Source organism: Uloborus diversus, chromosome 1 (assembly GCF_026930045.1).
Source record: "Uloborus diversus isolate 005 chromosome 1, Udiv.v.3.1, whole genome shotgun sequence".
Taxonomy (NCBI): Eukaryota; Metazoa; Arthropoda; class Arachnida; order Araneae; family Uloboridae; genus Uloborus; species Uloborus diversus.
Genome location: NC_072731.1, coordinates 225051271 through 225066701, shown reverse-complemented (window position 1 = coordinate 225066701; position 15431 = coordinate 225051271). Strand labels below are relative to the sequence as shown.

The window sequence follows — 15431 nt, the reverse complement described above, 5'->3', positions numbered from 1 at the left end:
TTACCGTTTTCAACAACAAATAAAGAGACAACTCACATATTGGATGTTTTGCATAGAAAAAACCAACTTATTCTGTTTTTTTTTTTACTGCGCATTGCTTCAATGCATAGTATCGTAGTATCCGAAAACGGAGGTCGTCTTACCAAGACGAAAGTAAGCTTGCAAGTGAAATATAAGAAAAAAAGCGCCTACGCTTAGATTAACGAAATCAAAGATTACAGGATGCATCTCATGACTAGTATGAAATTGAATTGAATTAATGAATTAAAATTTGAAAAAACAATTAATATCAAGTGCCATCCACTACAAGTTTGAAAAAATGTACTTGAACTTGAATGGATGAATAAAACGTATTTTATTTACGATCGAAAATTCGAACAATTCGAACACACTCCTGTTTGTAAAAATTGCAACGCGACGAAGGTACACGAGTGAGCTGAAAATTGCAGGAAATGTAAAATAGGACATGATATGCAAATGATTAGAATTGCAAACCGGTAGCGCATGCGTATGCTGAGCAGCGCGCTCTAAACGGTGGATCGATCCGAATATAAATAGACGGCTGTAGCGAGGCGTGTATGATTATTGGTGGATATATGCTAGAATAAATGTTAACTGAATCTTCAATATGCCTCTTCGACGAAAGAAAGGGAATTTAAGCAAAATTCGGAGTTTGAACGGGGCAGAATCGTCGGCCTTCGTGAAGTTGGATTGTCTTATGGTGCAGTAGCCACTAGTGTACAGCGTAACAGCAGCTCAATCATGCGTGTTTGGAAGCAGTGGACGGACGAAGGTCGGACAGCTCGGAAATCCGGGAGTGGACCCCGAAATGTGACGTCAGCTCGCAATGACAGGCACCTGGTGCGTATGGTACTAACGGACCGCGCAGCTTCATCTAGTCAATTGGCAGCACAGTGGTCAATAGCTATAGGTGTTTCATTATGTGCTTCATCAATTCGGAGACGTCTGCTGCAGCGTGGGCTGCGCGCAAGGATTCCTTTACACAGGATTCCTTTCACGCAAAACCATCGCCGCCTGCGACTACAATGGACCAATGTGCATAGGAGCTGGCGTGCTGATTGGCAGCAGGTCATCTTTTCTGACGAATTCCGCTTCAATTTGTGTCACCATGATGGCCGAATTCGTGTCAGGCGCTATACCGGTAAACGGCACATTCCGGAGTGCATTATCGAACGTCACAGTGGACGATCACCCGGAGTTATGGTCTGGGGTGACATATCATATCATGGACGATCACAATTGCTACGAATTGTGGGCAATTTGAACAGTATCCGATACATAAACGAAGTTTTACGGCCCCAAGCTATTCCTTTCCTGCAAGGATTGCCAGGGGCTGTATTCCAGCAGTATAATGCCCGTCCACATGTCGCCAGGACTGTCAAATCCTACCTTGATTCGCAGCAGGTACAGCTTCTTCCTTGGCCTGCATATTCCCTGGATATGTCACCGATTGAACATGTGTGGAATTTCGTTGGGCGGCGTCTCGCTCGTGATTCTCGTCCTGTTGCTTCGACGGACGAACTTTGGCTGCGCATACAAACAATATGGAATACTCTTCCGCAGGTAGATATTCAAACTTTGTTTCACTCCACGCCGAGTCGTGTAGCAGCTCTTATTGCGGCACGTGGTGGCCACACAAGATACAAATTTTTGTCTCTCTTAATTGTTTGTTTGGTTTGAAAATGTAATCATTTATTTGTATCATTACCATTCAACTGTGTATTAAATTTCATTCAAGTATGATGCTTCCTTCATGGTGTTGCAATTTTCACAAACAGGAGTGTAAATATCTATCTTGGGGGAGTGTGAACTAATAGTAGCAATTGAAAAAATAATTATGTATAATCCTTAAACACTTATTTACTTAAGTTAATTTTCCTTTTCAGTACGAGAGTTTGAAACACCCTGAACTTTTAATTAAGTTCAAAGAGCAACTAACCTTGGGTCCGGGTTTTCCGTATGGACCTGGTTTCCCAGGCACTCCTGGATCTCCCTGAAGGGAAAAAAAAGAAATCTCATTGTTTTTTATGAATAGAGTTCGTATACTGAATGACATTATCCTTATTTAAAACTTACTGGAAGTCCATCTGGGCCTCGAGGTCCAACATCGCCTTTCATTCCTCTCGGTCCCTAGAAGAAAAAGGTGACATATATGTTATAAAACATATGATGTTTGCCACCGTTTAACTTCAAACCAGTAAATACCATTTTACCATTCCCAAAACCCTGTAAAAGTTTTTTATAAGCACATGATTTCAAAAGTAAAGTCAAATTATCAAACGCATTATTTTCTTCACAATGCTGATGATTATAGCTTATAGTACATTTGAAAATTTCAAAAATATTAAATGCGGCAACACTTTATTAAACGTATGATCAATTGACTTACCTCTGCTCCTTCATTACCTTGGGGCCCTTGTGGTCCTGGCGGACCCTGTAAGGAACGAAAAACAACTTTAAATTCACCGGGTAAGTATAATAGATGCGTTTATGAATAGGGAAATTTTGAAGGATTCAGGTAGAAAAATAAGAGAGAGACATGCATAAGGTATGTTACACCGATGCCTACTCTTTCTTAAACTACACTTTTAAATTTCTCTCTGATTTTCAGCATAAATTGCTTGTCTCTCAACGACTCGACCGCATTTATAACATTAATATTGTTTCTAAGAATAAATACATGTTTCAAAGCACAAGCTGCTAAAACAAAATACTCACAGGTAATCCTTGAGGTCCTAATGCTCCGGTGGGCCCAGGAAGTCCAGGGGGTCCCTGAAATTAAAAGTATCTTATTAAGTGTTAGAACTTTCTTTTTACTATCAATATACTATGTATGTCATACATTTTGCTCATTTCCGATTGCATTTTTGTGGTATTAAGTACATTTGCATACATGCATACCCATATTTGTTTTAAAACATTAAAAATATCGATACATGAAGTACCTGAAAAAATGTATGCATCGTCACTTCAATACTGTTATTCCTGGTATTAGATGTCTAACTGTTGCTCTGAGTTGAGGAAATGTCATGCTATGTCATTTTGTTAGTTATTTCTTATGTTGAATTGTTTTCTTGACAACGCAGTAAAATACATTTTAAGAACATGCAAACAAATAATTCAAGTTATGAGAGCAATCGAAAGTTTTAATAATTTTACACACGTTTCAAAATAAATGATCATTGCTTAACGAGGGTTTTTATTAAATTTCCATCAATATAAATCTAAAACTTACGGTCTAGATCATTATTAGATTTTTAAAAAAAACTACTGGGAAATTCTCGGTTTCTCATTATTTTATTTTATCTGAAATGTATCACTCACGAGTAATTTGAAGCTACCAGAAGAAATTTTTACATTGAGTTGGGAATTACTCAAAATCTCTTTCGAATTACTCAAAAGTTGTCTTTCTTTCTTTATATAGTGCATCTGTCCCGTTAAGAGCGACTCTCTGTTCCCTAACCTGGCAAATGTTGATTTTCTATAAATATTCGAAAATATCTTTTAAAAGATATCCAGCGTAACAAAAGCGACGGCAATCCGTAGGGCTCTCTACACCCTCCACGATGGCGCAACTTCTACCTAGTGATGTAGGGGAACAAATTGAAAACTAATTCAATGCTTGAGTAACACGCTTTCACAAGAGCAGGCATCACATGTATTGAATAAAGCGATATTTCACCGAATCTCCCGAGAGTCGTCCTGGCTTCGTTTGCTTTCTTCTTTTCCCCAGAGGCCAGGGAAAGAAAGTCTGTCATTGAGAAAGGCAAAACGAATTTCTCAAACCGCAGCCTAGGGAAAAAGAAGAAATTTATAAAAGTCTTTGCATACGTCGATCGGAATCAGCGAGACAAAGAAATGAAAAGACAACGAATGAACTAAAATACAGGAAAGAAACAACTGAAACTGTGGCAACTATTTGAATCCGCAATTGAAATTACAGGCAGTTGAATTCCATCGTCATCAACTGATTTATTATTTTTAATTAATAGCTAACACATATGATTTGAATTTGAAGATCTGCAATAAAGCTAAGAGCTTTGTCCAAGAATCTCTCTCTCTCTCTCTTTTTTTTAATTTTTTTTTTCCCGGAAAACCCAGCTAACAAACTTTTGTAGTAAATATTTACTCAGTTGATGCTCCGAAACATAGGAAGGATCACAAACATATTAGGTTATTTACGGTAAACATTAGTGTTTTTGAACAGAATGAATCTCTTAAGTTATATTATTGTTTATGGTTGAACAAACTATTTTAAACTAACATGAGTTTAAGCAATATAAGCAACATACCAACATTTGTAAATCAATTTTATCAAGCGGTTTGAAGATTGTCTCAGCTTCAATGAGAGTAAATCTGCCTCAATCTCGATTATTGACTATTTCAGACTGATGAGTCCGCAGCAAGGACGAAATTGGAGTATTTGGATACCATAACCTGGCCGTTGGTACATTGCTTACAGTTCGATCTTTGCCCTTACTTATAAGCGGTATCTTATTGCATGTAAGATGCGTTTGATTCCTTCGTAAAATGCTGTATCTTTCTTGAAGTATATCCGCAGTTTAACTGGAAAATGTTGAATATTCTTTTAACTTCTTCCTAATGTTTGCCTAAATTGCATTTTTGCTAAGTACAGACCGATGCTACGATGGGTATATATACAACAGACTAAGAATGATTCTAGGGCAGGGATTCCAAAAATATTTCCGATTCGCGACACCCTTTGAAGAATTATGACTTTCTCACGGAAGCCAAGTCTATCTCTATTGCACAAATACATATTGATATCGTGAACACTTCGCGACAACCCTCCCTTCTCCCAACTACTCCCAAGGGTGCCGCGGCTCCAGATTAGAGAACCCCTGTTCTAGGTTTTAAACATTTTCCCATTAGTACTTAATAAAGTTCTAACACCGTTTTGAGGGGGACAATGCTGTATTGATAAAAGTTTCATGCGTTCTCAGCACGCACACTAAAATTAAAGTCCTCGCCATAGTTTCTCATATTGAGCCCTTTTCTTCAATTGATATGGGAAAATGAAAAAAAAATATTTTTGGTAGCTTAAGATAAGTTATTTTGCATAGCATTAGTAATGTATTCTCTTTTTCAAAATCTTTAATTCAAATATAGTGTTTCTTCTTTATATTCACAAAATATCAATGCTTTATTATATCAGGGCTTCCCAAACTTTATAGCCAACGGACCCTTTCATAGACCAACACTGAATGTGTACCCCCCCCCCCCGCCAAAGAGCTCTAATGGGGCGGCGTTAAATGATGTCATACTTTTTTTCTACATGCTTGATTCCCCCCCCCCCTATCCGCGCCGTGTTACAAAGTGACATATTTCACCTTACCCCCTTCCTCATGTTACATGCCACACTATTTTTCATAAGTATCTTTTTATAATAAGATGCGTGACGTCCCTTTTCTTGTTACCCTCTCCTTTCCCTGGTCACAAACTAAAAGAATTTCCCAAAAGCCTCTCTCTTCAAAGCGTGACTTCATTTGTGGTTACTAATCCTTACTTTATTTACAAATTCTGAAGCACAAAAATCAAATTGATCAGACAGAAATCAATTCGAAAAAAAACTGAAAATTCAAAACGAAGAAAAGGGAAGAGTAATGTTGGTTTAGCTGGCACAATTCTACTGCATTGAGTTTAAATTTTGACTGCCGTAGTCGAATACTAGGTTCAGAATCTAGACAGATTCGGTATTTAGTTATGCAGACTAATCCTCGGGTGAACACTTTTTGAACTCGGACACTTGTTCCCTTTTTTAAAACACTTTAAAGCACTTTTTATAGCAGCTTTAAAAACATTTCTGAGAACACTTGTCAAAACGTTCATTTGGTTCAGCATACATTTTTACTCTTTTGGGAACGCATTTGAGAACATTTTTGGAACCCTGTTGTAACACAGCTTTTGGGCCATTTTTCTCAGCATTAATCGATTACCCCTTTCATTTTACCAGTAGTTTTTACTGTTAATTTTGCTGCAGTATCGTAGGGCTACTCTCAGTTGCTGCCGGCAATGGATAGCAGTGTTTGCGTTGAGAAAACAAGTGTGAATTATCTCATCTTAAATCACCAAGTTGCAGAACATGCTTCTTATCCTTTTCGAATCGATTTTTCATTATAAAATATGCCTTTCCGAGCGGCTAAGTATCCGGCTTAGGAGGAACGCTTTCTGGGCTTAAGCGATGTTTAGAAAAGTGCAATCGATTTGTTAGTTTATTGCACGATGGATGAAAGCAAAGCACTTGACAAAAGATTTCAGCTTGTTTGAAATTTATCAACGATATCTTGAGGAGAATCAAAGCGTTGAAATTTGTAACGTAACTGGAAAACTTTTACAGCTATAATTACTTCATAAATTAATATAAAGTCCCAAGCAAAATTTGTATTATGCCTTAAAAAGGTATATTTGCGAAATTGGAATAAGTCACTGAATTTTCATATTCTTGAGAGCATTTCAAAATCAGTATTATTGCATTAATCTGAAAAATGCGGAACTACAAATAATGCATAGATTCTAAATGTAGAGAGAAATTTTAATTTATGTTTATATGTGAAAAATCTACCTTCTGGGTTAGAAGAGTTAGGTCGTGGATAGGGTAGACCAACCAGTGAATGAACAGTTAAGCAAAATTTCAATTTAAAAAAATCCTAGTAATTTCAAATTTTATATTATACAGATCATTATAGCTAAAACATTTTAATTGATCTATGTAAATATCTCTAAAAAATCGCGGGAACTTAAATGGTACCGCTTCCGACTTTTTTAGGTATTTAAAGAAAAAATGGCACAACGACCCAGTGAATGAACACCTCGAACCAGTAAATGAACTCAAATTGGTCCAGTGAATGAACATGATAAATTTTGATTCAAAAAGGAACTAAGTTTCTTTGAGATCTATCTATCTATCTATATAACTATCTATATCTATATATATAACTATCTATATCTATATATCTATCTATCTATTTCTATAACTATCTATATCTATCTATATATCTATTTTTCTATCTACACATCTATCGGTTTATCTCTATGTCTATTTAACTATTTATCAATGTACTTATCTATTTTTCTAGCTATCTCTCTACCTATCTATCTATCTACTTATCTATGTATCTATGTACTTATCTATATATCTATCTACTTATCTATCTATCTATATATCTATCTATTTATATATCGTATCTATCTATCTCTATGTCTATTTACCTATTTATCAATGTACTTATCTATTTTTCTATCTATCTATCTATCTATCTACTTATCTATTTATCTCTCTACTTATCTACTTATCTATCTACCTATCTATCCATCTACCTATCTATTTACTTATCTATATATATATCTACTTATCTGCCCACTTATCTACTTATCTATCTATCTATGTATCTATGTATGTATGTATCTATCTATCTATATCCTTATCAGTATATCTACCTATCTAAATCTATCCACCAATCTATATCTATCGATCTATCTACCTGTCTATATATCTACCTACTATCTATCTCTATATCAGTCTCTCTACCTAGCTATCTGTCTCTATATTAGTCTCTCTATCTACCTATCTATCTATTAACCACTACCTATCTATTGTTCTATCAATAAATCTATCGATCTATCTACCTACCTACCTATTCTATCTCTATATTTATCTACCTACTATCTATTTATCTATCTATCTATATACAAACATACATACATATCTACCTATTTATTCTCTCTCTTTGTATATATATTTCTATTTCTCTATCTCTCTATATATCTATCTGTCTATCTATCAAGAGAGATAAAGATATAGAAAGATAGATGTAGGTAGGTTAATATACAGATAGAAATATAGATAGATAAAAGATAAAACTCATTAAAAAGTGCATTGTTTACAAAGATAAAAATAAAGAAATTATAAAATATATAATGAAATACATAAATAAATAAGCATATAAAACTATCTGCATTACAAAAAAGTATGAAAATGAAAATATCTTAAAGAAACTTCAAATTTCTTTTTAAATCAAAAGAAATTTTGCCATTGTTCATTCACTGGGTTTTCGCAATTTTTCGTACCCAGTGACTGAACACCCCTCTAGCTGAAAATCTACGCATTCTGCATTGACTGAAACAATTTAAATCCATAGCCTAAATATGTATACTTAATTTTTCTTTCGTACAGTTAAAAAATAAAATTTATCGATAAAAATAATATGTATCAAAATAATTGCTATCACGAAACCAGCCTTATTACTTTGAAAGAGAGAAAAAACGATTCACGACAGTAAAAATTTCAAATTTTTTTCTAGGAAAAAAATACGTATCCAAAGTAACCAATCAGGTGTCAGATAGCTTAGAATATTGTTACAAATTCTGTAAATAGAAATTATTGTAGTAACGTAACCTGTAAATAGTTTCCCGTAATGAATATACAACCCCTTAACATATGGCTCAAGTATACAACCCCCTATTCTTTTTTTTCTTACTTCATTCACTGATTTTATCAATGGAAGTGTAGTTGTAGAACGTCGTAGCATTTTCTGGAATATTTGAGAGATTTCTTTTCGTATATATAAGCCGCTAGCGATGGATAAACAGTTTAGTTTCGATTGAGGATTTCGAACTGAGAGTGTGTATTTGCTCTGTTTATAGCGAGGCATTTCGCTGTGTTGTTTTCGTATTTGGAAGTAAATACGTGTGTAAACGTTGAGTTTACGGTGTTGTGTGATAATTGCTTAATTGCTGATGAATAATTTAGCAGTGGTTGAAGATCTTTCCTGTACATAGTGTAAATAAATTTCCTGTGTTTTTATCAAGAACTGTGTCTTCATTTCAAGAAAGTGGAAGTCGCACCGAATCCGTTACAATATCAATAAAGAACGCTTTTGTAGTGTTTTTATTCAGAAAAAATTTTTGGAAGCTTATTTTTTTTAAAAAAATGACGCGCTGTTCATTCACTGGATGGTGTTCACTCACTGGTCGGTCTACCCTACTTGAAGGAGTCCATGTTCTCATAGAAATAGAATTTCGCATCACCAGAAATACTTTTACGCTGAAAATGCTCTACAGGCATTACATGACACCCTGAAGTCCCCCGTGATCTAAAGGCAGCTGATAACTATGGAGATTTGTACATTAGTTTTTTCCCAGAAGTAAAGCCATGTTGAATGTTTTTATTTGACCACGTGCCCAGATGTTGCAACCATTTCGAATAAAAATATTAAATTGTTGTTAACAGCTCCTACGAAAAGAAATGGTACAAAACAAATTAAATCTTTTTTTGTGGTTTGAAAATTAAATTTTTATTTAGATGTTCTTTAATCCGTTTTTTTTTCTTCTGGATTTAATTTTGAATTTAAACATTGAACATTATGTTTCACTTAACCCTTGCATCTCTGTGACTCGTATGCTGTCTCACTGTGCCCAGTATGATGTTTTATCGTACCCCTTGCTTAGGGTGCAGTGAGACATAAATTTATGTTTCCTTTTGTTATATTGTTCTAAAAACTTTAAAAGAATAATGAAAATTTTGTGTCTTGAAAGATTGTATGCTTAATCTGCATTACGAATCCATCTTAAACGATTTCTGACAGAATCTAAGCTTCCAAATTTCTTAAATTTTATATTTTTCGTCTCACTGTGCCCAGAAATCCCTCGTATATGTATGTGTGAATGTAGCTTCTGTGTGCAACATGTAAAGATATTTCATCTCAAAAGTAACCAATGCTTTGTGTTTACTAATACCTCTCCAGGGCTATTCCACGGGAAAACGGACATGTTGTCCCGAACGGGGCAACTTATACATTTCCTCAAAAATACTTATTTAAAAAAGTAAGGAATAAAATTTTGTTTCTTCATAAATCGCAAACGATTGTGTAGTTTCTTGAGCAAAAAAGTTTGTTCATTATCCTTTAAAGTTATCAATTTTTAATTTATATGAGCTGTCCTGTTTGGGACAAAATGGCGGCTTTTTCGTGGCTGGGCCCTATAGAGCAAATGGTTGAACCCTATTATGTCATAAACTCAGAAAGATTATTCAGAGATTTAATTTACTTTATTGAGTGGGTTCATAAAATCATTAAGGTTAGGAGTTTCCGCTTTGCTTGTTCGCTGGTATAATTTCCTTTCCACGTAATGAGCTTCTAATGCATACAGCGAAACAGGGTTACGTATTTTAGAAGATTGAAATCGAAATTTTCGATACTTTTCAGTTTTTAATTTGTTCCCATTCGCTGAAAGCTAAATTATCTAACTCTAGAAAGTAGTTTTTATTTTTTGAGATTAAATTCTGTGTTAACAAAAAAGGATTTTTTAAAGTCATGGCACATGAATAATCGTCTTCCTTAATCATTTTCAAAATATTGTAGAATTTATTTTATTTTATTTCAGTGCTTTGATGAAACATTTATGATTTTGCTAAGTGTGCTCAGAGAGTATGATATCTTATTTATTAAGTCAAACTGTCGTCATTTCAATTCAAAAAAAAAAAAAAAAAAAACTGCTGAACATCCTAAAGACGCATTTTTAACCTGTAATGTACCAGAGATATGTTACAAGACCAACATTTCGAGACTTAGTCAACATGACGTAAAAACGGTGGTGTTGACAAATTATAAAAATACAACTGACAAATATTGAAATATTTACGACGTTAAATGTCCCCTTTCAAAAAATGTACTCTTAAAATATCTTGCAGATGACATTTCAGTGTAAATATATGCTTCATGTATACATAAATTCTACATGATTGTTATAGTTATGCTAATTATAAAATAATTTGGTTGTGTTGGATTCATTCGATTTCAAAATGGGGAAATTTACTTGGAACAGCTGCAATTTTTTTTTCAAGTTTACAATTCTTTTTCCCAGGATTTTTCAAAATGCGAGGTCAGTTGCGATTGTATGCAGAATTAAGTTGACATTTTAATACTGTAGACACAAAACGTATGTTATTTTTTTTAATCACAAATATTGTTACTAACATATCGATTTGCGGCTCTAGTAGTTGGCTGCACGCAAAAGCTTTTGAGTAAAAGTAAATGTCAAAGAAATTCTAATATACTGAGCTCTTCTTACCTTGGTTCCGTCTATTCCAGGCTCTCCTGCTGGCCCTGGTAGCCCTGGCGGCCCCTAAATAAATAATAAAGTCAGTCTTTATAGTAAGAATATCTATAAGTACTTAACGATTATTATAATGGCGTACGAGGAGCACGATTACAGAGTACACCCTATTGTCCTTCCCAGTTTAAATTTAGACTATTTACAGTGAGTCATGGATAAGATCCCCCCCCCCCCCCAAAAAAAAGCAATATTTTGGAAACAGTTCACATTTCGTAAGAGCTTTCCTAAAGTTTACATAAACCTTCTTTTAAAAACTTTTGGCATGCCCACATGTAACGAAACTTTTTCAATACAATACATTCGTATAAATAAAGAATAAATACCTTTGTGCTGAAAAATTAAAATGTCAGTAATCCAACGTTATTAAGCACAAAACTTGCAATTGATTGCAGACACGTGTTTCGGTGTTACAAGGAACACCTTTTTCAATGCAAAGAAGTGTGAGCTTTTGGATGAAAAGTCATCCGAGAAAAGCAACACGGTGGAACAGGAGGTAGTATAAATATCAAAAAATAGAAATTAAACAAAACAAAAAAGATAAAATGACACATGGAGACAAAATTTATTATATAATTCCATCAGGAAAAAAACCGTTAAGTAATAAATTTTAAAAGAAAACCCATAAACAATGCAAAAAGTCCAAAAATGAAACCACTCTGAATAAATTAGCAATAAATTTACCAGCGGGAAAAACTATGTATGGAAGCAATGTATCAAATGGAGAAATGCAGAAAAAACAGAGTGAAGGATAAACATATTGGAATTAGTTAATCACAAAACGAAATAAGAAAGCAAAAAATGAAAAAATAAAAGTAAGAAATGTACGACGTTTACATAAAAATAATAGAAAATCTAAACCAATTTTAACAAAGCAGTCCACACAGAGGAAAAATAGGGAATTGCAGTAAGATCGTTAACTAAATTAGAACGGTTCCTCAGGATGTGAAAAGATTCCCAAAAATCAAGATCCAACGAATTGGGACAATTTTTGGATAATTTGATAAGAGTTAAAATCAAAAGAGTGATTCGATTCCCAACAGTGTTGAGCAATACTGGATTTATTCAGCTGTTGTTTTCTCACATAGCTTTGATGTTCTTTTAACCGAAATTTCAAAGAACGGCGGGTCTGTCCGATGTATCCGAGTCCGCAATTGCAAACAATTTTATAGATCTAACAGCAATTAAGAGGGTGAATAGAATCTTTAAGAGAAGAGAAAGAAAGTTTATTAATAGGAGAAAATACCACTTGGAATTGGAATCGCTTCAGAATCTTAGCAACCTGAAAACTGATACCAGGGAAGAAAGGCAGAACAACTAAATTCTTAGTGTTAAAAGTTCTATTAAGAACAAATTATTTTTATGTAAACGTCGTACATTTCTTACTTTTATTTTTTCATTTTTTGCTTTCTTATTTCGTTTTGTGATTAACTAATTCCAATATGTTTATCCTTCACTCTGTTTTTTCTGCATTTCTCCATTTGATACATTGCTTCCATACATAGTTTTTCCCGCTGGTAAATTTATTGCTAATTTATTCAGAGTGGTTTCATTTTTGGACTTTTTGCATTGTTTATGGGTTTTCTTTTAAAATTTATTACTTAACGGTTTTTTTCCTGATGGAATTATATAATAAATTTTGTCTCCATGTGTCATTTTATCTTTTTTGTTTTGTTTAATTTCTATTTTTTGATATTTATACTACCTCCTGTTCCACCGTGTTGCTTTTCTCGGATGACTTTTCATCCAAAAGCTCACACTTCTTTGCATTGAAAAAGGTGTTCCTTGTAACACCGAAACACGTGTCTGCAATCAATTGCAAGTTTTGTGCTTAATAACGTTGGATTACTGACATTTTAACAATACATTCGTATTTTTTTGTTTAAAGACTAATACATTTATAGTAAAATAAATATTTTCAAAAATGAGTAGGATAACTTAATCGACATCAGTATGTATAGTGTTTCACGAAAACCTAAACTTCAAGGGATTTCAAATTGAATACTTCACATACGGAATTCTTCATAGCTTAAAAAAGTTCCACTGTGGCTTTAACTTGAAAGTTTAAGTATTACTTAAACTGCAAAAATTACTTATGACTGCAAAAAAGTTCTGCTTTCTGCATGCACAAATTTACACATCATTTCACCAGTGAACGTTGAGCACGTAAAAAAAAAACTGCTCCAAATGAGCTTTTTTCGGAGCTTGAATGTTAATTAGAACAATCGTTTCTAACTGAGAGCAATTTTAAAAAGCTCAGAACAAATCACCTCGTTCAAATAAAGAACATAGGAAACAAAACAAATAAGAAAACTGAGTTATAATACAGTATATTTGTAGTAGTGTCTACAAAATATATTTGCCGTCTAGTTGCATTTTTTTAATCCAATTAAAACGTCTTTGCGACATCTCATTTTGAAAGCGGCAGTCATGTATTTTTTTCACACCTCTATATAGAAGTGATTACTTCTTTTAATTGCTTAAGATAATTGTGGGATTAATAAATATCCAGGAAATATAGGATAATTTGATAGTATTTTAATTGAAGAAGAAAAATAATATTAATAATATCTAGTTCAATTTCCCATTATGTAGATCAGTTGTACGTAATCACTTTTGAATTTAGTTACCACTGATGAGATGGATGGATGCTAATAAAGTAATAGGGGTTCATGGTTGTTCACTTTCAAACTGAGTAAACACAGACATCTGCAAGTTGGGGACTACCGATGTAGAGAAATACCAATATGTACCTTGGGATCCAATGATTCATATAATTATAAAATAACGGTCTTGTCCAACATCTCAGGAATCACACATAACGTTTTAGCATTTTATAAACGTTTTAGAACAATTGCCATAACTTTAACAACTTTTTACATTGTTTAAGAAACGAAATGTGCTATCTGGAATACAATTTGATTTACTAATTCACTTCTTTTAATAAAAGCTAGAAATCTCTTGAATAAAAAAAAAGTTCATTCTGAAAAAAAGACAATAAAAAGCAACTAATGCATCATTAAACATTTTTTTTTTCATGAAGTTAAAGTCTATAGAGCAGGTAGATTCGCATTTGAAACATTTATTCAAATATTGCATCGGTTCGAAAAATTCTGATCAATTGCAAACATATTCGCAAATACGAACTGAAAAATATTATTTCCACTTCAGTTCTCCATGCATCTCCGAGAAAAAGCATTTAATAATAAGAGGGGACATTTTGTCGTGATCATAACATTTCAGCTTTCAATGATTGAAGCGAGTAAAAGCCCCGCGGCAAAGTTGAGCCCCATCACATTCGCGACGTCTGAATTAAACCTCAATTTTATTCCGTCGTAGCAGTCAAATGGCTCTTTTCACGAACGAACTCGAAATAGACCCGCGTTTGGTGAATATCGAGCGCTCGTTGGCTTCACTCCAAATCTGCCATTCCGAAAATACCATTTCTAATTTCTTCTATATTTTCGCTAACCACGTGCTGGAATTGAGTCGGTGCCTGGAACACCGAGTGTTGCCAACAATTTTAATTAATATAATTCAGCCTTCCGATAAAAATAATTCATAGGATCGTTTGTTAAAATGATATTCAATGCGCAGCACGCAATTTAAAACTCTATTCAGCGAAAATAGTTTTGTAATGAAAAATGATTCTGATCACTTTCCTTTACTTGCAAAATATACTTTACAACTCTTATAATAATCATCTAATAACAAACTTGAAATCTCAAGAAATTGTGACTATAGTTAGTGCCAATCAGCATAAGTCAAAGAGAGGTATTGTATTTACGAACATTGTTGCTCGATGAAAAGTTATGCATTCGACTCTAGAAAAGAGTATTACATCAACAAGTATTAACCACTTTATGAAAATTTTAAGCTTTGAAAACATAACTGCCATATGCAAAATTGAAAGGGGGGCTCAGATATTTTCCCCATGGTCTAGCTGAGTATTTTCCATATGGAAACCGATTTCAAAACAGGTTAGAGTCATTAAAATTTTAAATTTTTAATAACTTATTCACTAAAGACTGCAGAAGAAATGTTTTTACAGTTTTAAAAAGAAAAAAGTACTAAAAGCAATGAAGTTCTAATTTCTAGGGGGGGGGAGCTCGAGTCCCTACTTGCCCCCCTATATGGGCGCCCATGATAACTGCGCTGTTCATATAGATCAAAGTATTTTTACTCTCCGAAAACTGCGTAGTTAACTTATCAGTAAGCCTAAAAAACCGTTCTTAATTTGATATGCTAATGGATACGCGGTGCGTACTAATTCCATTAAC

At 33.8% G+C, this 15431-nt stretch overlaps 1 protein-coding gene across 1 annotated transcript in view; it reads right to left on the bottom strand.

The window, feature by feature from the left end:
* Positions 1 to 15431, bottom strand: part of LOC129218973 (collagen alpha-1(IX) chain-like) — a 137191-nt gene that overhangs the window by 53741 nt on the left and 68019 nt on the right. Inside the window, exons 25-29 of the mRNA XM_054853295.1 lie at positions 11110 to 11163; positions 2740 to 2793; positions 2411 to 2455; positions 2098 to 2151; positions 1961 to 2014 (exon numbers count right to left, since the gene is read on the bottom strand). Of these exons, the coding sequence (XP_054709270.1) occupies positions 1961 to 2014; positions 2098 to 2151; positions 2411 to 2455; positions 2740 to 2793; positions 11110 to 11163 (261 nt within the window). The remainder of the gene's footprint in view (positions 1 to 1960; positions 2015 to 2097; positions 2152 to 2410; positions 2456 to 2739; positions 2794 to 11109; positions 11164 to 15431) is intronic.